At 57.5% G+C, this 22,796-nt stretch overlaps 1 protein-coding gene across 2 annotated transcripts in view; it reads left to right on the plus strand.

The window, feature by feature from the left end:
* The window catches only part of SIPA1L3 (signal induced proliferation associated 1 like 3), a 225,288-nt gene that overhangs the window by 199,211 nt on the left and 3,281 nt on the right, over window positions 1–22,796 (plus strand). For both annotated transcript variants that reach the window (XM_036274268.1, XM_036274267.1), the window contains 5 exons: window positions 556–777; window positions 12,531–12,696; window positions 13,427–13,685; window positions 17,498–17,641; window positions 21,370–21,505. In XM_036274268.1, the coding sequence (XP_036130161.1) occupies window positions 556–777; window positions 12,531–12,696; window positions 13,427–13,685; window positions 17,498–17,641; window positions 21,370–21,505 (927 nt within the window). The remainder of the gene's footprint in view (window positions 1–555; window positions 778–12,530; window positions 12,697–13,426; window positions 13,686–17,497; window positions 17,642–21,369; window positions 21,506–22,796) is intronic.

Here is a 22,796-nt window from a genome sequence, read left to right on the forward strand (position 1 = left end):
TTGTTGTTTCTCTCACGTGGATGTTTCTCCCCCCCCCCCCCTTCTCTCCCACTCTATCTGAAGATAAATGCAAAAGTGTCCTCGGGTGAGGATTAAAAAAAATTTTTTTAATCAATTTAAAAAAATAAAACATAGTTCTCCCACTAACCCCCCCCCCCAAAAAAAGTCCTGTTTCTCTGTGTGCATGTGTAATGCATAGGAAAAGATTGAGGCCGTAGAGCAGACTATAAGCCGTGGCTGCCTATGGGCAGGCAGGCAGGACCCCCCACTTCAGATGTGTAGATTGTGCCAGGGTGCAAGGAATCTCGCTGCGTCACCCACCCTCAGGGTGAGGATCTTAGACTCCTGTGGAAGAACCAGAGTGTTGGGAGGGCGTTCCCGGGCGGGACGGAGCGCTGGGCAGCAGCCGCACTTTAGACTTTCCTGCAGCAGTGACGTGTTTGTGTGTCTCGTGTGGGAATGAACTTTTTTATTTCCCAAGAGTAAATTAAAACAGATCGGTTTTGTGATGTGGGATGAATTTGATCACTTAATTCTTTCGTTTTCACTTTGCAGTGACATGAACTCAAGGGCGGGCTACCCTGCTCAGGGTTACAAACCCACCAGTGCAGAGACTCCTCGGCCTTCGCAGCTGGCCCAGTCCAGCCCCTTCCAGCTCTCTGCCTCTGTCCCCAAGTCCTTCTTCTCCAAGCAGCCTGTGCACAACAAACACCCGACGGGGTGGAAGAGAACAGACGAGCCGCCACCACGGCCACTCCCCTTCACTGACCCAAAGAAGTAAGTGCCTGGGCGCCTGCCGGGTGTCTCGGGGCAGGGAGGACAGTCACACCTCCGTCACCTGTCATCAGGACACTGTGCCAATCCACACGCTGGGGATACAGCTGTGAACGGGTGCACAGAGGCCCCCGCCCTCAGGGAGCTGACATTTTGGTTGGGGAAACAAACAACATAGGGTAACTAAGAAAGCACACAGTAGGTCAGTCTGTGGCTAGCACTGTATGGTGTCTGGACGGAGAACGTTCCAGGCAGAGGGAATAGCAGCTGCAAAGACCCGAGGCTGGAGTGTGCTTGGTCTCTGGGAGAAAGCCAGTGCAGCTGGGACATGTGAGCACATGAGGTCAGAGAGGTGATGGGACAGGTCATGGAGGGTCTCATGGGCCACCTCTGAGGGCCTTGGCATCTGCTGTCAGTGAGGTGGCGCCACGGAAGGGTGTGGAGCAGGGATGCACACTGATGATCCAAATCGGGTATTCACGGGGCCCCTGCGGCCGCAGGTGGGGCAGGGTCTGTGGGGAGCTGGTGACGGTCCAGGCAGGAGCAGGGTGGAGGCCGAGGAGGAAGAGGGCTACCTCAGCACAGACCCTCTGCAGTGGCAGCAGACAGGGCTGCCGACATGGGCTGTGGTGTGAGAGAAGGTGAGGGAGCAGACGACAGCGGGTCTTGTAGCCTGAAGGGTCCACTTGCCTTGAACTAAGATGGGACTGAGCAAGGAGCAGGCCTGGGGGAGCTCCGGGGCTCAGGCCTGGGCGGCTTACACTTGCAGTGTGCGGAAGACATCGAGGGGGCAGTCGGGGAGAGTCTGGAGCTGGGGAGGTCAGGCTGGGGAGAGAGGTGGGTTTCGTCAGCATGAAGGCATGAGGCTGGAGGAGCTCACTGAGGACCAGAACGTGGGTGGAGAAGAGGGGGAGTGTGAGACTGGGTGTCAGGCCCCTCCAGGTTCAGAGAATGTCGGGGGAACCCAAGGGTGGTGGACCTGACCCCTGAGGTCAGAATGAGCCTCGTGGAGGTGACTCCAGGGTGCAGGAGAGAAGGGTGGAGCAGAGTTGGAGGCAGCTGTGTGCGAGGCTCATTTGAGATGATTTCTGTGAAGCCAGTGAGAGAGGAGAGCGGTGTGCCCTTAAGAAAGGGTTTCTGGCCCTGGCCTGTTTGGCTCGGCGGTTAGCGTGTCGGCCTGCGGTCCAGAGAGACCCAGGTTCGGTTTCCGCTGAGGGCACGACCTCGGTTGCAGTTTGTCCCCAGCCCTGGTTGGGTCATGCGAGTGGCAACCACTTGATGTGTCCCTTTCACATCAATGTTTCTCTCTCTTCCTCCCATTCTATCTGAACAAAAAATGGAAAAATGTCCTCGGGTGAGGATAAAAAAAAGAAAGGGTTTCTGTTTTTAGGGTAGGTGGAAGTGATGCCTACCATTCAGGAACTCTGTATGCTGGTCTCGGTTCTAGGCTCCTGTAATCCAGTTAACTCAGGGAAGCCTCACAAGATCTCCATGAGGTAGACCTAATATTCATCTCGTTTTAGAGATGAGGCCGCTGAGCCCCAGACTCACACGGCTGGTGAGGGATGAGGCCTAGATTGGAGCCTGGGAACCCCGGCTCAGGTGTGTAGAGACACAGAGCTCGTGAGGACCGTGTCAGGAACGAAGCCAGGTCCCTGGAGGCGGCGGCAGGCAGGCAGGCCTGCTGCGATCACACTGAGAATCAGCTCTCACGCCTGACGGCCAGCCAGGGTGCTCTGAATACCAGGTTCTCAGCCCCCGCTCCCCTGAGTCAGCCCCCAGCGACATCCCCACTCCCGGGATCAGTGATGAAGTCTCACATTTGCTGAGCACATACTTTGTCCCGGGCACCAGTACACCATGTGTTTTGCCCAAACTCCCACGCAGACCCTGCATGATCTTCCTCCTAGTCCCCTTGCCCTCGGGTCCTCCCAGTCTGCCCCTCGCTCACTCCCTTCCAGCCACGCTGGCCTCTTGCTGCTCCTCAAACTTGCCAAATACAGACTGACCTCAGGGCCTTTGCAGACTCTGTCCAATGCCTGGACTGCTCTTCCCCCAGACCTTCTGGCTGGCTCCAGAGGGGCCTTCCCTCCCTTCCTTAGCCCCTGCCACCACTGTGTCACTCTTCTCTGCCCCACTGCTGTCACCCCACAGGAAAACAGGTGCTACTGTCTTGGTTGCTTGCAGCCTGCCCGGCCTTCTGTGGGGGCTCATCAGCGAGTGTATGGGCATCTCATTCTCACCTCAACGCCATGAGATCCGGCAGGGCCCCCACTTTTCAGGGCGACCAGAGGGCCTGGCCCGGCCGACCCTGTGACACTTCTCCGCAGTGGCAGCTGCTCTGGCCACCCTCCTCCTCCGTGGTCTCCCCTCTGCCCGGGTGCCCCACCCTGCTGGCTCCCTCCTGCCCCCGTATTGGTGTGCGGGGGCTGCCGAGACCGAGTGCCATGGGCTGAGGGACTCGACGACAGAAGCTGGTTGTTGATGGTTCTGAAGGTCGGTTCCTTCGAGGGCCCTGAAGTGAGTCTGGTCCACGCCCGTCTCCCAGCTTCTGGGGCTTAGCCGGCAATCTGGGCCTTCTTGGCTTCTGCCGATTCGCCTCAATCTCTCCATCTTCACACGGCGTTTCCCGTGTGCACGTCTGTGCCCGCATTTCCCCTCTTATATGGACACAGTCCTGTTGGATTAGGGTCCACCTTTATGGCTTCATTTTACCTTGATTACCTCTGTAAAGATCCTGTTTCCAAATAAGGTCACACTCTGAGATTCTTGGGTTTGGGACTTTAGTCTATCTTTTGTGGGGGGACCCATAATGTCAGCCCTCGGGTATCAATCAGCACAGACCAGTCATCCTCAGAGAAGCCCTCCTAACCCCCGTCCAGGCTCATCCCTCCTGATCCATGGTACTTTCCCTCCATGGTGGAAGTCCCGGGCACATTAATGCCTCTGTTGCACCTGCTAGACCAAGGGATTTAGGAGAGCAGACACCTGAACCCCAGCCAGGGCCTAGCATGTAGTAGGTACTCAGAAAATAAACCTGGAGCCCGGCGAATGTGGCTCAGTGGAATGAGCAATGCCCATGGACTGAGAGGTCCCGGTTCGATTCCCGGTCAGGGCACATGCCTGGGTTGCGGGCTCGATCCCCAGTGGGGGGCCTGTAGGAGGCGGCCGAGCAATGTTTCTCTCTCACGTCGATGTTTCTATCTCTCTCTCTCAAAAAAAAAAAAAAAAAGAAACAATAAAAACATTTTACAAAAAAGAAAGAAAATAAACCTGGACACATGACAGTGCTAAACAAACAACTATCTCCTTTCTCCCAGGAAGGCTTTTTACGTGTGTGTGTGTAAACCTGTAAACTAAATCCATAACATATTTGAGGACACAAATAGTTTCATGGGTTCTTATAATATTCATTAATTGATACATATATTTTATCATATGTGTAGGTATTATGTTAAAGTTACTGCTTTTGTCCACATCCTCATTTCATAAAGCTGTCTTAGGCTCTGTCTGAGCATTTTGGAGATAGTATCTTTGTTTTTGTTAGAGACACTTCTGAGTCACTAACCTAGTTTTCCAGAAAATATTGTCACTTTCAGCCAAATTATTTTAGATTAAACATGTTTTTCTGTTTTTTTCTTTTTTGTTAATCCTCACCCGAGGATATTTTTTTCCATTGATTTCTTTTTTTAAGAGAGAAAAAAAGTGAAGAAAGAGGGGAGTTTGGGGGGCAGAGACATTTCTGTGAGAGAGACACATCGATCAGTTGTCTCCTGCATGCGCCGACCGGACCCAGGCCAAGATTCAAATCTGCAGCCCAGGTACGTGTCCTTGACTGAGAATCGAACTCACAACACTCTGGTCTGCAGGCCAACGCTCTAACCACTGAGCTACACCAGCCATGGTTTTCTTGATCTGTATGGTGCTGTAGCTGAAGTATTATCTCAAGGCCTAAGAATTGATTTGCATAACTCATTTACCTACATTTACACCTGCCCTGTCTACTGCTGTCGTAAGTCCTTTACCTGCATTAACTCCTCTAATCCTCACTGCAGAATGGTGGGAGCTGAGAACCTTTGCATCCCATTTTCCAGATGAGAAAACTGAGGTGCAGAAGGGTTAAGTCACTTGCCCAAATTCACTCGGTCAGTTAAGGTTAATCACCGCAAATATTATGATTGTTGCTTTTGTCATTTTTGTCCCCATGAAGTCACCACATATGAGGTCATCCCCACTCCCCTGGGAATAATTACCAAATCTATCAACTACATTTCTCTGCCTCCTTTCCCACTGATTCTGGTCATGACTGAGGCTGTGCTTCCCCAGTGAGCAGCAGTGGCTGTGGCCAACCCAGGGTCCTGCCTTCGGCCACCCTGCTCTGCTCGGGTCGGCCCCAGGTGTCCTCCTGGCCACACCATGAGAGGGTCCTGCTCCTACCCTGATTTCCAGAAGAGGAAACAGACACAGTCCCTAGGCCAGGTCACCCAGCCTGGAAGTGGCAGAGCCAGAATTCATACCCAGCAAGACAACGAGCAGAGCGCCTCATCATGTGAGAGACGGGGACGCACTCACAGGCGGTGACTCACATTTTCTGAGGATCGATTTCCTGGAGGGAGCAGTCTCCTATATTTGGCACGCTCCCGTGTCTGAGCGCAGCTCTGTTGGTGGATGGAAGACGGAGTGAGCTAGTGAAGGCCAGAGACTCTGTAAGCGGAGGGGCCGAGAGCATCCGCCACAGCCCGTCCCTGGGCTGGGCCTTCTGCTGCAGACCCCGGGGCACTGCCCGGGGCAGACCAGCAGCTCAGTCTCGGCAGGTGGCCAGACAGCCCTTCTGACCACTGTGTTCCAGGACCATTGGCTTGCCCTCTCCCAACCTTTAGAGGGCAGAGTAGCATGGGCGTCAGGGCGGGGGTCCCTCGTTGGCTGCTTACCCCCTCCGTCTCCCTCTATTTTTTTAATTTATTTTTAAATTTTTTTAATTACAGTTGACATTCAATATTAGTTTAGTTTCAGGTGTACAACATAGTGATTAGACATTTATACAACGTGATCCCCTCAATAAGCCTAGTACCCACCTGGCGCCGTACGTAATTATTACATTACTGGCAGTATTCCCTGTGCTGTACTTTACGTCCTCGTGGCTGTCTGTGTAACTGGCAGCTTATACTTCTTTTAAATGTTTTTAATTGATTTTAGGAAGAGAGGAAGGGAGAGATTGAAACATTGATGAGAGAAACATCGGTCGGCTGCCTCCTGCATGCCCCCCACTGGGGATCGAGCCCACAACCCGAGCATGTACCCTGACCCGGGATCGAACCCTCCACCTTTTGGTGTATGGGACAACACTCCAACTGAGCCACAAACCTGCATGCTGTTTTTTCCATAGTGGTTGCGCCAATTCACAATCCCAAGTTTTCCTCTCTTTAAACTGGGATGACAGTCCCCACCTGCAGAGTGAATTCATGTGAGACGCCCCCAGCACAGTTCAGGTTGCACAGGGCTTGGCCGGTGAGGGAACGACGAGGTGAATGGCTTCCCCGGCTGACAAGAGAGGCCAGGCTCGAGTCCACAGAGCAGGAGACACTCCAGCAGCCCTGCCCCCTCCATTGTCCCGGCCTTTACCCACTGAAGGGCTTGTGCTGCCCCTGCAGGCCAGGGCCCCAGCGTCCTGAGAAGCCTCCCGAGGCTGACAGCCAAGGATGTGCATCCAGTCGTCCAGAGAAGGCCATGCTGACACAACTCGTCTCCGAGCCGTCAGCAGGTCAGCCACAGCACATAGGGTCGTTATGAGTCCATGTCGTTGGCCCTGCCGGCCCCTGTCCCTGCAGACCCAGGGCCTGGTGAGGGCGAGGCAGGCCCGGGAAACAGCCTCTGTTCTTGCCTTAGGAGTGCAGTGGAGGTTAGGAGGCAGGCCCATCAGGTCACACCCACGGACCCAGGCCCCAAGTGTCCCGTCAGTAAGAGGGGCAGCCCCGCCTAGGAACACTGAGGGGAATGCCGTGTGCGGGCAGCCGGGCCTGGGCAGAGGGAGTGGGTCTCTGCTGCTGTCACAGTTGCGGCCAAGGACAGCCCCCCACGGTTCACACCAGCCTGCTGGCATGTCAGTGCCTGTCAGAGCCCAGTGCCCTGTCCTGCAGTGTGAGGAGGTGGCGGCACCTGCCTCACCGTGGCCACCAGGGATAAATGCAGCCCCCGCCCCTCCAATGAAGCCACGTCACGAGAATCTGCTGATGTCACGAATCTGCATGTAGAATCTGCTTTCATCGTGAGACTCTCAGGGTGGTTCAGTGTGTCAGGCACATATGGGTTCTGGCTGGTCTTAAGTCACTGTGCCTCAGTTTCCCCAGCCATAAAAGGCGAAGACTCTGAGTACCTACATCCCAGAGGTGGCGTGAGGATTCAGTGAGTCATAGGGAAGTGCTGGTCATTGTTGGCGGGGCTGACGGCCACTGGCATCTGGTGGTGGCTGACGCCTGGCATTTGGGCGCCCTCCTTTTTCAGGGCGAGGGCCCCTGGGTCCAGCACAGCGCAGCCAGGGAAGCGCAGGGGAGGCCTCTCCCCGATGGCCCACCCCAGCAGGGTCGCCCCCGCACTTGGGCCTCTCCCCGCCTCCCTTCCAAGGAAACTCCCGCCTGCTGCCTGCGGTACAGACCCATGAGTGTCCTGGGCAGGCAGCGAGCTGGCAGAACCCCCAGCGCAGGCAGCCAACAGTGGTGCTAATTAGCTTAATTAACCCGCCCCAAGGGAGCCGCCCCAGTGGGAGGCCAGCACTCCAAGTAGCTGGAATCAGACCCAGCCAAGTGGGAGCCCTTGGTTGTCTTCCAGTGCTGGCCCTTCCGCCCGGGAAGAAAGAAGTTGCTGTTGTCAGGCCGAACGGCAGAGCCTTCTTTGTCATTTTTCTGTCTCATTCTTTTCTGATGTAAGTGGTTTAACTCCACAGCGTGACAAAACCCAACTTCAGACAGCATGGGCATCAGAGACTCTGCCCAGCGCTGTGGTCAGAACCTTGTGGGGAGGGTAACCCTTCTGGGTGTTTTTTTCATTTGTGTTTTGAAATGTAAAATATGCACAGGCCAGAAAAAGCCGAACTAGTACAAAAAAGTTTGCAGTGAAAACTGAGCCTCCCTCCTTCCCTGGCCCCCAGCCATCCAGCGCCCCTCCCCACATGCACCCATTGTCTCTCCTTTCTTCCGCACCCTTCCAGAGCCGGGGACTTTGACCAAGCACATGTGATGGAGGACGCTTCTCTCCCCCTGGTATTCATCTCTGTGGTCCCCTCCTGTCTCTACACTTCTGCCTTTTTCACTTGTTCTTTTCAGATGTCTTGGCAACAGTTACATGTTAGCAGATAGAAAGTGATCTCCTCTTTTTAACCTGCTTAGTTGGTTAGCGCGCCGTCCCAGGAGAGTAATTCATGTTATCCTCAGAGGGCATGAAGTTTTTTCCTTTTCTCGGGATCTCAAGACCAGAGATCCTGAGAAGAGGAAAAAAGATCAGAGCTATACAGGCCCAGTTTGGTTTGTTGGTTTTTAATCTAGAATTAATGCCATTGTAAATTACCGCTCAGGCTTTGCAACTTAGAAAATGCATTGGAAAAATTCTTCCAGAAGAAAGAGAATAAGTAAAAATGATCATTTTGACTCTGCAAACTGGATTGCATTGTTCCTTTCCCCTTTAGGCCTGTCACAGCAGCCCACGGGTGGTATCAGACCATGAACCTGCGGTGGGCGAGGCCGTCCAGAGTTGAGGGTCAAGGGAGAACGTTCTGGCCGCACTTCTCTCACGGCAGAGTTAGGAAGGCAGCCGTCCTCGGAGCTGGGAAGGAGGTTTGAGCAAATGAACACAAATTAAACAGTGGGAAAGGAATACTTGTGTTCTTTCGGTTTAACTTTTCAAAGTATCTTCTTTTTCTGTTTTATAAAAGTAACTTAAGCCCTGGATGGTTTGGCTCAGCGGATAGAGTGTCAGTCCACGGACAGGAGAGTCCCAGGTTCGGTTCCCACTAAGGGCATGTACCTTGGTTGCAGTTTGTCCCTGGCCCCGGTTGGGGTTGTGCGGGTGGCAACCAGTAGATGTGTCTCTTTTACATCAATGTTTCTCTCTCTTCTTCCCTTTCTCCCTCCCGCTCTATCTGAAGATACATGCAAAAATGTCCTCGGGTGAGGATAAAAATAAAATAAAGTAATTTAAGTTTGATGTAAAAGGAAAGAAGAGAAGAAGGCAGGCAGGAAGGAAGAAGGTAAGTAGAGAGGTGGCCTGGAAGGAAGAAGGGGGAAGGAAGGAAGGAAGGAAGGTCCCATGTGATGTTCATTAACAATTACATTTACCTGCCTACAATGTGGCAGTCCTGTTCCTGACACGACACAGAATGCAGAAGGCTGCAGATAAGGTGGAAGGAGAGGGACCACAGATGCATGGTTCACACAACAAATCTTCATGAGGTGGACCAGTCAAGAAGTAGCACAGACAGGATTGAGTGATGGAGGGTACCTGGGCTGGGAGGTAGTACCAAGAGGTTGAGTGGTCAGGGGAGGCCTCTTGGAGGAGGTGCAGTTTGAGCTAAGCTGGATGGATGAGAAGCTGCCATTCATGGGGAATGCCAGCTGGGCACTCTAGGCAGACAGAAAAGCCAGTGCAAAGGCCCTGGGGCAGGGACATGTCTGGTGTGTTTAAGGAACAGTGGGAGGCTTATGCAGGAGATGAGGGCAGAGAGGGACCAGGGCAAGTTGTTTGGGACCTTGTGTGCTGTGGTGAGGAATGTCTTTTTTTGTTTGTTTTTTGTTTTTAATTTTTATGCATTGATTTTAAAGAGAGAGGGGAAGGAAGGAAGAGAGAGAAACGTCGATTTGTTGTTCCACTTATTTATGCATTCATTGGCTGGTTCTTGTATATGCCCTGACTGGGGATTGAACCCGCAACCTTGGCAGATGGGGACAATGCTCTAACCACCTGAGCCACCCAGCCAGGGCCTGGTGAGGAATGTTTTTAGGAAGAAAGTCCCCCACATACCCAGTTTGGAGCTGAGAGTTTGGTGAACCTCAGTATATTGAGCTAAGCTGTGCCTGAGTTTTATTTTCCAAAAATGATGTCGGGCTGCACGTGCACCACTTCATTCCCCTGACCTCTCTCGTGGGGCCTCGTCCTGTGTCCTGCGGATCGGCTGCCCTTCTTGTGGGCAGCTCCATGGCATTCCCTGCCAACCCTTCCCGGGGAGCCTCCCCTCCCCCGCATTCGCCCACAGACGGCCCCTGGAGTGTCCCCGTACACCAGTGCGTGGGTGGACACAGACCCTTCTGAAGGACTCAGTCCCAGAAGTAGGACTCCCCGGGCAGAGAGAGCACGTTGTCGAGTCCTCCCCTCCCAGAGCAGAGCCTGGGGACGGCCCCTTTCTGGCTGTAGGAATGAAGACCCGGCGCTCCCTCCGGTCCATGGCACAGCACCCAGCGTGCCTTGCACCCAGGCACCGCTCCCTGTGCAGAGCATTCTGGGAAGTGGCGAAATCCGAAGGGAACGGAGATGGGCAGGTCCCCTTCCAGCTCCTGTAGGAAGAAGTTCACTCCAGGGTGTGCATCTCTCTCTACCTTCCTCTCTCCCCCTCTCACCCTCCCCCTCTCCCCCTCTCTCCTCTCTCTCCCTCTCTCTCCCTCCCCTCCCTCTCTGCCTCCCTCCCTCTCTGTCTCTGTCTCTGTCTCACTCTGATCTACAGCAGAGAACACTATAATGAAGCCAGAATTATTCTGGACCTGGAATTCTAATTTGGGGAGGAATCTGACCTAACAAGAGAACTTGCCACTCTTTCTCCTTTTCTTTGGTACAACTCCAGCGCTGGCCACTGAGGAGATGAGAGAAAATGTAGACTTCAAAACCCTCAGGAGCCCAAACAGTGGTGGAGTCAAGGTGTCAGCCTTTTAAGAACGAGTTATTATTATTACTGTTGTTGTTATAACATGATTGTGGTAAAATAAATTCAGACAGTCAGAAGGATAACAGATGAAAAGCCCATTTTTCCACTCCCCAGAGGTCACCGTTGTTCGTTCCTTCCAGAATTCCTTTCTGCGTATGAAAGCATGTTTCTGAGCCAGAGGTGCTGGTGTTCCACAAATGTGCGTCCTCCTTCCTGCATCTCCGTGATGCGGACTTGGCGGGCGAGCACGGCAGTGACACCCGTGGGCCCCACAGCCTGGTGGCCTTGTCAGGAATCCCCACCCCCTGCACACAGGCCGTGTGACTCAGGACAAGTGCCGCGGAGTCACTTTATTCCGTCTGTTGAATGGGGTGGTGGTACCGCAGCTCTGGGAGGGCTGCGTGTGGGTGACAGAGCTCACGGGGCCCTCGGCTGCTGGAGTGCCTGCTGCAGGGTGGGCTGTGCTCCTTCCCGCTCGCTGTCGTTCTCTCTCCCGGCCACACCTCAGGTCAGAGACCCGGTTTTTACCAGGGAAGTAAGACCTGAGCCCAAAGGCTGGAGGAGGAGGCCTGTGGGGAAGTCCCAGGCGGGGAGGGCCGGGGAGCCAGCAGAGGGGTAAGGGAGCGCAGAGAGGAGCATGCGTGGCTGGGGGTGCTGGGCAGCCCGGGTGACTATTCCAAGTCAACCCTCACTTCCCAGGCATCGCCCTGTGTCAGGTGCCGGCCACCTGCCCCACAGCAAACCCCACCGTGCTGTGGGGTCAGCATGACTCCTGCCGAGCACGCCCCGGAGGTCAGATGGCGATGGGTCTGGCCCAGGGTCCCACAGCACAACAAGCAGAGCCAGGACCAGATCCAGGCCTGTCTGTGTCCAGGCCCTGCCTGTAACCCAGGCTGAGCTTCAGTGGCTTAGACCTCAGCATGTCCTGGGAGGCAGTGTGGGTATGCTTTGGGGTGGGCACAGTGACTCGGGCTCGCGGACTGGCTTCTGGAACGGGAGGCCGAGTGGGAAAGCGGGCGCGGCACAGTCAGGGGCTCCACGCTGCTGCCCAGGGTGCAGGGGCCTGTCTCCAGGCCCTCATCTCCTGGTGCGTGAGCCCGCTCACTCCGTGAATGGATGAGGAAACGGAGGAGAGCTAGGGAGAGCTAACGCCCAGGCCAGAGGTCTGCTGCCTGTGGCCAGCACTGCCTGTGGGGACCAGTCCCTGTTCTGTGGCTGCAAGTCCTGGTCTGGGCCACTGTCACCTCTCACCTGCGGGAGCTTCCTCGCTGCCTTCCTGCTTCCACTCTCGTGCCCACCTCCGTGCGGTCACTCTTCTGTCCGGCAGCCGGAGCGGCCTGTCAGGGCCCCGCACTCGCCAGCTCAGAACTGCAGAGCCTCCTCCCCACGCCACCAGTCACACATGGCCCACAGGTTCCCGCACAGTTCGCCAGTCCCCACCGACTCACCTCCCACCACTGCCTCGCTCCCTCCACACACGGCTCCAGTCCTCAGACTCACCGCCCTCGCCCATGTGTCCCCCTCGGAAAAGCCTCCCTCCAGCCCCGTCATCCTGTCCACCCACCCGGCTTTATTGTTCAGAGCGCCTTTCTGCCTCATGTTCCGGGGTCTCCTGCTCATCGGCTCCAGGCTCATGCTGCCCTGGGACAGGTGTGGCACAGAGGAGGGTCGGGAAGTATTTGTGGGGCGAGTGAATGAAGAACAAACGAGGTCCCTCTTGTCACACGCACCATGGGCAGTGGAGAAGGCTGCGGTCACTCGCCCAGTGGCATCAGGCCTCCTCGGATCAGGACAGCTTTGAGCAGCAGCTCCAGCCTCCCGAGACCCCCTGACCCTGACCCTCTCACTCCAGGCAGGTGGACACCAATACGAAAAACGTCTTTGGGCAGCCACGGTTGAGGGCGTCCCTCCGCGACCTCCGCTCCCCACGGAAGAACTATAAGTCCACCATCGAGGACGACCTGAAGAAGCTCATCATCATGGACAACCTGGCGCCGGACCAGGAGAGGGACACAGGAGTACGAAGCGGGCTGCATGGGGGAGGGAGGGAGGGGTCCCCACGGTCATCTGGCCTCTTCCTGTGGGTCCTCAGCCTTCGGTCCTGCCAGCCCTGTTTGGGTGGACGCAGCTTTGTGGCTGGGACTCAGGGCTCACATCATCAGTCAGGGATGGGAGCACAGAGCAAGCCAGCTTGGTGGGCACTCCGGGGATTTACTCCACACGAGAGACCTCATGGAACTGGGGGGATGCTCTTGTAGGTGTCCGTGTCCTCCTCATGGAGCCCAGGGTGGAGGCAGCCCCCATCTGCCCAACCAGGGGGATCAGAAGTGGAGTGGGGTTCCCAGGGGCCACAACAGCAGCTGTCCTTGGGCCCTCTGTGCCCGTTGTCGTCCCCCCCCCCCCCGCTTCCCTCGCTGTCAGACGCTCCCTCGTGGTGACTGCGAAGGCTCAAGAGAGCAGCACTCTGTCCCCAAGGTCCCCAGCAATGACCAGCCCTCACTGGTCCAGCTTGGGCCACCACCTTCCCTACCTTCCCTGGAACTGGAGGGTGGCGTTGACCCTCCAGAACCAAGTGGGCTACAGGTGGTGGAGGAGGAATCCCCAGGGGAAATGGAGGTGCTTTGGCCAGAAAAGGGGCAAAGACGGAAGCTGGGTGGGTAAGAACCGCAGATGTCAGGAAGGAAGGCGCTCGCGAGGACGGTGACTGTGGGCCGGGCTCTGACCGTGCCCTGTCCTCCCCTATCTCAGCAGCAGTCGCCACAGAAGAGCCTTCAGCGGACGCTGTCTGACGAGAGCCTGTGCAGTGGGCGGCGGGAGCCCAGCTTTGCCAACTCCGCCGGCCTGGAGGCGGGCCTGCCCAGCGACGTGCTCTTCACCAGCACCTGCGCCTTCCCGTCCAGCACGCTGCCCGCCCGCCGCCAGCACCAGCACCAGCACCAGCACGCACCCGGCGGCGGCAGCCCCAGCACCGTCCCTGCGGCTGGCAATGGCTTCCCGGAGAAGAAATGTGAGCCCGGGGACCCGGCCGGCAGGGGTCACCCCAGGGGTGGAAAGCAAGGGGACGGGGCCGGTGGTCAGCTGTGGATCACCTGGAGGTCAAAGGCAAGACCTCAGCCAGGGAGGGAACTGGGGTGCACATTAGCTTCAAGGGCCTGATGGGTGGCACTGGGTATCACCCATGGAGCAAGGGGTTATTGGCCAAGCCTAGAGGGTCCCCAGGGGGTCACTTAGGAATCTGGAGCCCCCGAGGATTAGGGGCATCTGACCGGAAATGGGAGGTCAGCCTACCCAGATCAGCCCAGGGCCCCAGCCCCCGCTCCCCGTTCCTCCTTCGGGCAGATTACCTAGGGAACCTGGCTTCACCCAGCTGACTGCCCGGGTCTGCCAGGGAGGGAAGGGGTACAGAGCTGAGGCCATGCGTCCTTTATTCATCCAGCAAATATTTACTGAGTGTCCCCCACGGAGGGGCGCTGTGCACATGGCCCCTAGCAACCAGCCTGTGGTCTGCCCTCGAATCCCTTCTCCACACCCCACAGCTCTAAACTGAAGGGGGTACAGAAGGTGGGGCCAGGCTCCCTGGGCAGCACAAGCCGACATGAGCTATGTAAGGCTCTCTGGGGTCCTTGCTTGGTCACCCCGCTCAGTAGGAAGGATCTGTCGCTTTGCTCAGGACGCCGGTGCGTTGGCCACGGTGCCGCCTGGCCTCAGGGTGTGCTGGGTCATGTGTAGCGCAGCTTCCCAAGTCCATACCCATCTGGATGCCAGAGGTGTCTGCCCCGAAGGCTCTGGCCCAAGGGCTGTGTCCTGGATCGAGTGGGTGGAGGGGCGCTGGGGCTTTCTGAAAGGGTCTGTGTTTCCCTGCAAGTTCTCTCTGCTCCCATTGCCATAGTGTCTGGATCCACACTTACCTTGGTGTTTCAGGGCCCAGCCTCCGCTCCCCCACTTCACGGTCCCCTCCTTGACACCCTCCAGTGCACAGACCTTCCCACCTCGGCCTCGGCGCGTCTGTTCCCTCTGCCCACCCTGTTCCCACCCCATTCTTGACTCCTGCTTCTCCTAAGGGCTTTGCTCAGTTACTGCTCTTCCCTGGCTGACTCCCCAGAGCCCCGGCCCTCCCCTCTTTACCCTCCTTGCCCAGTGCTGTGGGCCAGGCGCTGCTCCAGGCACTGGGCACAGGGCTGAGCTTCGGTGGGCATTCCTCAAACTTCCCTGAGCTGAACCCTGTGTCTCCCTCTGCCGTCCCGTCTTTACTGCGCTGTCTGCCTCAGTCAGGGCCTGGCACGTGGTTGTCATTGAGCCCATACTGAGGAGAAGGTGAGCGCGGGCCAAGGCGTGGAGAACACAGGAAGACAGGTTCGAACGCCTCTCACCAGCTCTGCCTCGTTCGTCCTTCCTTTTTTTTTTTTTCTTTATTGATTTTAGAGAGAGAGGAAGGGAGAGGGAGAGGTAGAAACATCGATGAGAGAGAACACTGATTGGCCGCCTCCTGCATGCCCCCCACTGGGGATTTGGCCCACAGCCTGGGCATGTGTCCTGACCGGGAATCGAACCGGTGACCTCGTGGTGCATGGGTCGACGCTCAACCACTGAGCCACACCAGCTGGGATCTGCCTTGTTCTTTCAGTCTCAACCGGATGCCACCACCTCCAGGATGAGTCAGGCACCTCCCCGTGACCCCTTGGGTTGCTCCCATCTGTTCTGGTCCCTCTGCCTCATGTTTCCCCATCACTGCCCGGTCACTGTGGGTTGTCACCACGTGGGAATGGGTCTCCCTTCCTAAGAGCAGGGCCTGGGTCACTGTGGGGACCCCCACCCAGGACTCCCGCAGAGCACACAGATGCACCTCTCTTTGCCCATATGAGCCCCTGAGCCAAGGAGAGCGCCCCCTGGCTTCAGCCTGGCCCTGCTCCCCAGGCCTCTCCACCTCTCCCAAGCCTGCTCAAGAGCCCTTTCCAAGCCACGCCGGGGCTGAAGAGAGGAGGCCCAGCCCGGGTCACTAATCAAGGACCCTCAACACCAAGGAGCCCCTCACAGCAGCGCCCGCTGACTTCTGTCTGGGCAGCAGCAGGTGCCGGGCAAGGGCTCAGCTCCCTCCCTGGCCTTTGCCATCCCCCTGAGCGGTCACTGGGCGGGTGCTCACTGGCTCCGCTGGGCCGAGATGGGCGGCCGTAGTCTGGCCCAGGTTCCCGCTCGGAAGCAAACTCTCCGTGCCTGTTTCTGTGATAGCAGGATGGGGGCAAAAGTAGTGCTCCCCTCACTGGATCTAAGACTCAGACAAGTTACTACATGGAAAACGCTAGCACAATGCCTGGCGTGGGGTAAAAACTGGACAGACGGTAGCTCTTCGTTGTTTCTGTCCGTTCGGTCATGGGAGCAGGCCCTGGAGCCCGCGGTGAGCAGGTCTGCCTGTGCACTGGGGAGCCGGGAGGACAGGTAGCGGGACCTTCGGGCCACCACGCCTTGCAGGCCTGGGCTCGGCAGGGGCAGCGTCAGACCACCAGTGAGTGTAGCCGCAGGCAGGGCAGCTTCTCACTCTGGGCTTCCGTGTCCCCTGCACAAGGGGTCGCAATGACATCTCCCTCCTAGCTAAGGAGGAGAAACTGCGAGCTGAGCCCCATGGTGCCCAGCGCAGTGCCCAGCAAGAGGACGCACTCAGGACACAGCAGCCCTGGTTCAGCCGGGCCTGGTCCTGCCCAAGTCACCTCCTGACCTCTCTGTGCCTTGCTGCCCTCCTCTGTCCCATCCCCTTTGTGGGCTGTGAAGCCCCAGGGGACTCGCTCAGGAGCCACAGCAAATGCAGCTTGTGCTGTCACTTCATGCACCCAAGACTCGGGCCACTTTCTCTGCCCAGCCCTCAGGTCTCCCCACGGTGGCCCTGCCACAGTAAACACTGGCCGGACACTGACAACCAGTTACATCTGCAGCCTGGCGCCCTCTCCCCGCTCCAGACCCCTGCAGCCAGCCACCCACCCCTGGCTCTTCACGGGGTCTAAGGACGGCTCACACCCCAGCCCTCCCACCTCAGCTCCAGAATCGTGAAGTCACCCTGGACCCTTCTCTGTCTTACACCCACATCCACTTTCGGGACATACTGTCGTCTCCACCTATAGAATAGAGTCAGAATCTACCTTCTTGTCCCTCCACAGTCCACCTCGTCCTGTCCACCCTCGTCTCCCTCCTGGAGCGTCGCAGCAGCCTCCTCACTGCCTCCCTGCTCCCCACGTCCCCTCCACCATCTGTCCCCCAAACAAAGCCAGAGGGAACTGCGAACACCTTGTTGGGTCACATCCCTCCCTCCTGTGGCTCCTTCCCACTTGGAAAGACAAAGTCCTCACCACGGCCCACAAGGCCCCATGCAAGCCAGCCCTGTCACCTTGGACTTCACCCCTCACTGCTCTCCCTTTTGGTCTGTCCCAGCCACGTGGCCACCCACGTGTTCCTTAAAGCCACAGGCGCGTTCCTGCCTTGGGAACTTGGTACTGGCTGTTCCTTCGGCCCGGATGCTCTTCCTCCAAGTAGCCCCTGGCTCGGCCCTCCTCTCCTTCGGGGCTTTGTGCAGACCCGTCTTCGCTAAGGCCTCCCCTCCACCGCGTGTCAGACGCACCCACGCACCTACCCGACGCTCCCACCCCCTTCCCTGCTAGGTGTTTTCCCTGGCATTTATCATCTAATGAATGTAGCATGTATTTAATTATATCTAATGTTACAACAATTACATAATGTTGTATAATTACATATAGATTATAACAATGTATCACTGTCTTTGTTTCTCCCACCTTGTCATTCTCGCCCCCCTCCCTACCTGCTCTCCCCACCCAGCCATCATCTCGGCCTCTGAGCTCTCCCTGGCCGACGGGCGGGACCGGCCACTCCGACGCCTCGACCCCGGGATGATGCCACTGCCTGACACAGCTGCTGGCCTCGAGTGGTCCAGCCTGGTAAACGCAGCCAAGGCGTACGAAGGTAGGCGCCCTCCATCCAACCCCGCCAGTTCCTACCCTCTTCTGTGGGGGGCTTTGGGGCTTTGAAGGGGGACACACTCAGGTTCCAGAATCAGGAGGAACAGGGTTCCTATCCGTCCCCTGTCACTTGCTCATTGTGCAGCCTGGCCAAATGTCTTCATCTCCCTGATACTGTTACCTTGTCTGCAAATCAGGGGTGTGACTGCCCACAGCCTGGGGCTGCAGGGAGGGTTATATGAAACGTGTAAAACATGTCAGGCACAGAATAAGCCCTCGCCCTGGCCAGTTTGGCTCAGCGGTTGAGAGTCGCCTAGAGAGAATAAGCCCTCAACAGCCGGGGCCTTGCCTTATTGCCATAGGGCAAAATTGTAGCAATCCAAATGTTACTATAGGGCAAAGTGTAGCAATCCAGACATTACTATAGGACAAAAGTGTAGCAGTACAAACATTACTATGGGGCAAAAGTGTAGCAATCCTAAACGTTACTATAGGGCAAAAGTGTAGCAATCCAAATTAATAGACTTACACACGCCAGGTTTTGCACAGGTAAAAATGCCTGGGTGGGCTGCCTGAGGCTGGCATGGCACTTCCACAAGTGCATTGGGCACAGGCTCCCCACCTGCACAGTGAGGCTACTTGGGTTCTGGCCATGATGTCCAGCTTTGACCAGAGGAAAGAGGACACAGTGTCCTCCCTTTTAAGGACACCTCCCAAGCCTCACTACTCCTGTGCTTGCTTCCATTGGCCAGAGTATCACACGTGGCCACGCCTGGGTGCAGGGCGGGCTGGGAAAGGAGGCCATGGGTCCAGCTGAAATTTGGGACTCGTTGTTAGGGAGAAAGGGAAAACTGGTCATGAGGGACAGCTAGCAGTCTCTGCCACCCCGTCCACGTGACCCTGGGCAAGCGGCTTTACCTTCCTGAGCCTCTGTCGCCTCGTCGGTAAAGTGGTTCTTGTTGTGATCCCTGACAGACACGGACATCTTCTTCTGGCTCATGTTTTGTCTTTTAGGCCACAGCTTAGCTGCCCCTCCTCCAAGAAGCCCTCCCGGGTATCTCCTAGTCTGGGTCAGGCACCTCCTCTGGGCTCCTAGGCGCTGCCCACTCTGAGCCACCCCTGTCTCGTGATGGGCATGTCTCCCACTGGGCCAGAGGACAGGGCCCTGTGGCTGTCACCCTGGGCGCCTAGCACGACCTGGCACACATCTGTTCAGCTAGACTACACACCTTCATTCCCCATGTCCGAGCCGGTACACCGGGCCAGCGGCCCTGGAGGGAATGTCCTTCCTCGTTTGCTTCTCTCCAGAGCTTCCATCCTGTCCTGCAGCCTCCACGGGCCACAGGACGGAGGCCGCCGGGCCTGGGTTGGGGCCGAGAGGGGCGTGGTTAGAGCACACGAGGCCCAGCCTCTGGTCTACCCCGCCTTCCACCCGAGAATGGCTGCCAGGCAGAAGCCCACCCTGCTGGACGGGACCCTCTGTAGGCCTGACGAGCCCCGTGGTGGGAAGGGCTCTCAGCGCTGGTCCCTGGAGAGGCGCTGCAGCCAGGGTGACATTCCCGAGCAGCTGCTCGGGACCAGCGCTTCACCGCTTCACAGACAGCAGCTCTTAAATATACATACAGATTTTCATGTGTTTTTATTGATTTGAGAGAGGGGGAAAGGAGAGGTAGAAAGAAACATATACGAGAGAGAACTGTTGATCGGCTGCCCCCTGCACACCCCCTACTGAGGATGGGCCCTCAGCCCGGGCATGTGCCCCGCCCTGGGCTCCAATCGCAACCTTTTGGTGCCCAGGACGACGCTCAGCCACCTGAGCCTCTCCAGCCGGGCAGAGAGCATCCCTTCTGTCTCTAGTCTGAGGGAGGTGTCAGGAGTCCGGACCACTTGCAGATGAGGTCGCAGGCTGGACCCGCAGAGGCCAGGTTGGACCTCTCGGCATTTGCAACGTGCTGTGTCCTGGAGCCTCAGTCAGCTGCTTGTAGGCGGGAAGGGAAGGAGCATGGGGCGGGGACAGGGGCCATAGAAGCAAAGGGCAGCAGGGGAGGGAGGAGCCAGACAGGGCGGGAACTGGAGCCTGGCGGTGGGTTCAAGGCCGTGCACAGTGTGTTTCCTCTGCTTGGGGGCATGTGTGACATTGTTCACAGAAAAATATTTTCAAAGAGAGTAGATATAAAACCCAGGACAGAAACCAGCAGCTGTGGGGGTGGCATTTGGGGGGGGCGTCTCCAGGTGACTGACTGTTAGACGGCCGTCCCGCGTGAATGGGGAGGTTCCTGCGAGGACAGTGTGTGGTGACGGAGGGGTGTCCTCATTATTTGGAGAGTATAGTGAACTGTGTAGAGGTGAAGCACCGTGATGTTGGCAGTTCACTCTCAACGGGGGGGAGATATGTGCACAGGCAGACGAGAGGGAGAGGGAAGGTCAGTGTGGCACAAGGGGACCAGGCGGTGGATCTGAGGGAGGCTGTCAGGTTTCTACTGTGCTCTTCTCTGAGCAGAGAAGTGTCCAGGTGTGTGGCCAGCCGTACCACTCTGCTCCTGGCCTGCCCTGTGCCCTCAGGGCATGCGCACAGGTCCCCTCCTGGGCATTCACGCCCCCTTGTCTGGTGACAGTCCCAGGGCTCTGTGAACAGTCCCCACCCCACCCCCCGCTCTGCATCGGACCACCACCGGTTCTTGTCATTACAGAAAGATCCCCTGACAGCCCCATTTAGAATCACTAGCAATCGGCCCAGCCAGTGTGGCTCAGTGGTTGAGCGTGGACCCTGCACCAAGAGGTCGCCAGTTCGATTCCCAGTCAGGCCACATGCCCAGGTTGTGGGCCCGATCCCCAGTGGGGGGCATGCAGGAGGCGGCCAATCGATGTTCTCTCTCATCGATGTTTCTCTCTCTCTCCCTCTCCTTCCCCTCTCTCTAAAAAATACATAAAGGAAAAAAATGAATCGCAGGCACTCGGGCCCCACATAGAGCAAGCAGTGTGCCTGGGGACACGGACGCTCGCTGTCACCTGCCCTGTGACGGCCGCTCTCCCTCAGTGCAGGGGTAGTCTCTCCACATTTCTTTTTCGCTCCTGTGACCTCACAGACATTCCCTGAACTAGACTGTACCAGACCCTCACGTACCGGGTGCCACGCAGCTTCAGTGCCTCCACGTTTGACCATTTTCTTTTTTCGGGGGGTGGCTACCAAATTACTTTTCAAATGAAAAGATGTAAATGGGTGATTCGGTACAAGTTAAAGGAAAGGCAAAGGTGACCCCCAACATGCACGTCCTGCTCCGGTGACCAGGGGTCACCCCGCGGCTGCGGGATGCCAGCCTGAGGCTTCGCTCGTCACTGTCCCAGGCTGTGCTTGTCAAAGAGACGCTCGGCCCAGCCGGCTTCAGGGGCCCCCCATCTGCGCACATTGGTTACGTGGTCCCCCAATTCCTTGATGGATGGATTTCACCTGCTCATTGAGGTCGTGAGCCTCAGTGAAGTCACACAAGTGGGGGTCATTTTTGTCAATGGCCAGTTTGTGCAACTCCAGTAGTGACGGATTCACGCTTGCTCAGAATCACAGTGGGGTTTTTGTATCCTTATCTGGTTGGATTTTTTGACAAGAATTCATCCTCACCACCTGTGTGATCCAACAGGTGTGCCGGGGACGTGGCGGAGGCCCGGGGGGAGGGGTGCCCGGCGGGCATGGCGAGGAGGGCTGCCAACTCTGTCCCCTCTCTCTCTCTCCGCCAGTGCAAAGGGCCGTGTCCCTCTTCTCTCTCAGCGACCCAGCTCTGAGCCCAGACATGCCACCCGCACACAGCCCTGCCCACAGCCACCTGAGCCTGGAGAGGGGCTCCCTAACTCCCAGGACCACCCCAACCATGAGGTGAGCTTTCCCTGGGGACACCGGGTGAGGGACAGCCGCTGTAGTCACCCGCCACCCCGTGTGCAGTAGCTGGGGACTTCTGCTCCCCCATCTGCCGGACGCAGTGACCCACGCGCTGTCCCAGCAGTGAGCAGACCAGCCAGTCAGTCCTCCGTCCTCACGCTCAGGTGCTCCTGGCACTGTCGTTGGGGTCCTCACAGCTGTTGTGCTTCCAACTTGGCAAAATGCTAAGGGGAGACCCACTGTCCCCTCTGCTCCTGGGCCGCCTCCTCTGCATATTCCTAAGCCATGCAGATCTTCCTCCCAGACAGTCACCTCTCACCTCTGACCTAGCAGATCCCTGTGGGCTGTCCTGGCTGAGGGGTGACAGACAGGAGCCCTGTTCTCATGAGGCTTCCTGGGGACGGGAGCACAGCGACCCAGGCCGGTCACATCTGTCCTCTCACATTCCGAGCAGCGCCTTTGACGGCACCGTCTGGGCAGAAAATGAAACTGGAGCGGGAGAGAGTGGAAGCGGCCTGTGTGCAAGTCCTGGGTGTGGAGCGCGGACGTGCCCCTCCCCTGCGGGGCTCTGATCACGGCAGCCGCGCGGACCTGGGGGCGCACAAGCCACTTTCAGGGTGATGTTGGCTTCACACAGTGGCTTCACACCCTCCCCCCAAATGTGGCCCCGCTGTAATGACAGGAAGGGGAGGTATAGAATGTGCTGCCAGAGAGTAGGAGTGGGGGTGGGGAGCAGCCGCACCGGTGGCCTCTGGGCGCCTCCTGCACTGCGCCCCCCCCATGCCCACCGCCCCCTGCAGCTGCAGGGACCCAAGATGCAGGACCACGGAGGGAGGGAGGGGATGGGGAGGCCACATCCTTTCCCCTTCTTAGGCCGGCACACCGGCCTCCCTTCGTCCGCCGCAGCCCACCCCTCCTGTGGCCCAGGGCCGGGCAGTCGGCACGGAGGAGGAGCGCAGGCTGAGGCCCTCGGCAGCGTCCCTGCCTGAGCCGGGTTTCCCCCTGTCCAGTGGGCAGTGACGGAGGACGGCAGAGCAGCTGGGCCCTGTGACAGCCTGGCCCTCAGTCTCAGCGTTCGGCCTGTCCCCGACAGCCTCGGGTGCTCTGTCTGTGTTCCACGAGCTGGACACGCGGGGCGGAGCTTCTCCCTCGGCACACAGGGCCCGTCCTCAGGAGGCACACTTCAGGGCAGGCATGCTCCCCCCGCGACCCCACCACGTCCACACGTTTCCTTGCTGGGTGCAGCGGGGCCGAGAAGGGGGCTGGCGTCTGGCTTCCCCCACACGGT

The sequence above is a fragment of the Molossus molossus genome, unplaced genomic scaffold (assembly GCF_014108415.1).
Source record: "Molossus molossus isolate mMolMol1 unplaced genomic scaffold, mMolMol1.p scaffold_m16_p_21, whole genome shotgun sequence".
NCBI lineage: Eukaryota > Metazoa > Chordata > Mammalia > Chiroptera > Molossidae > Molossus > Molossus molossus.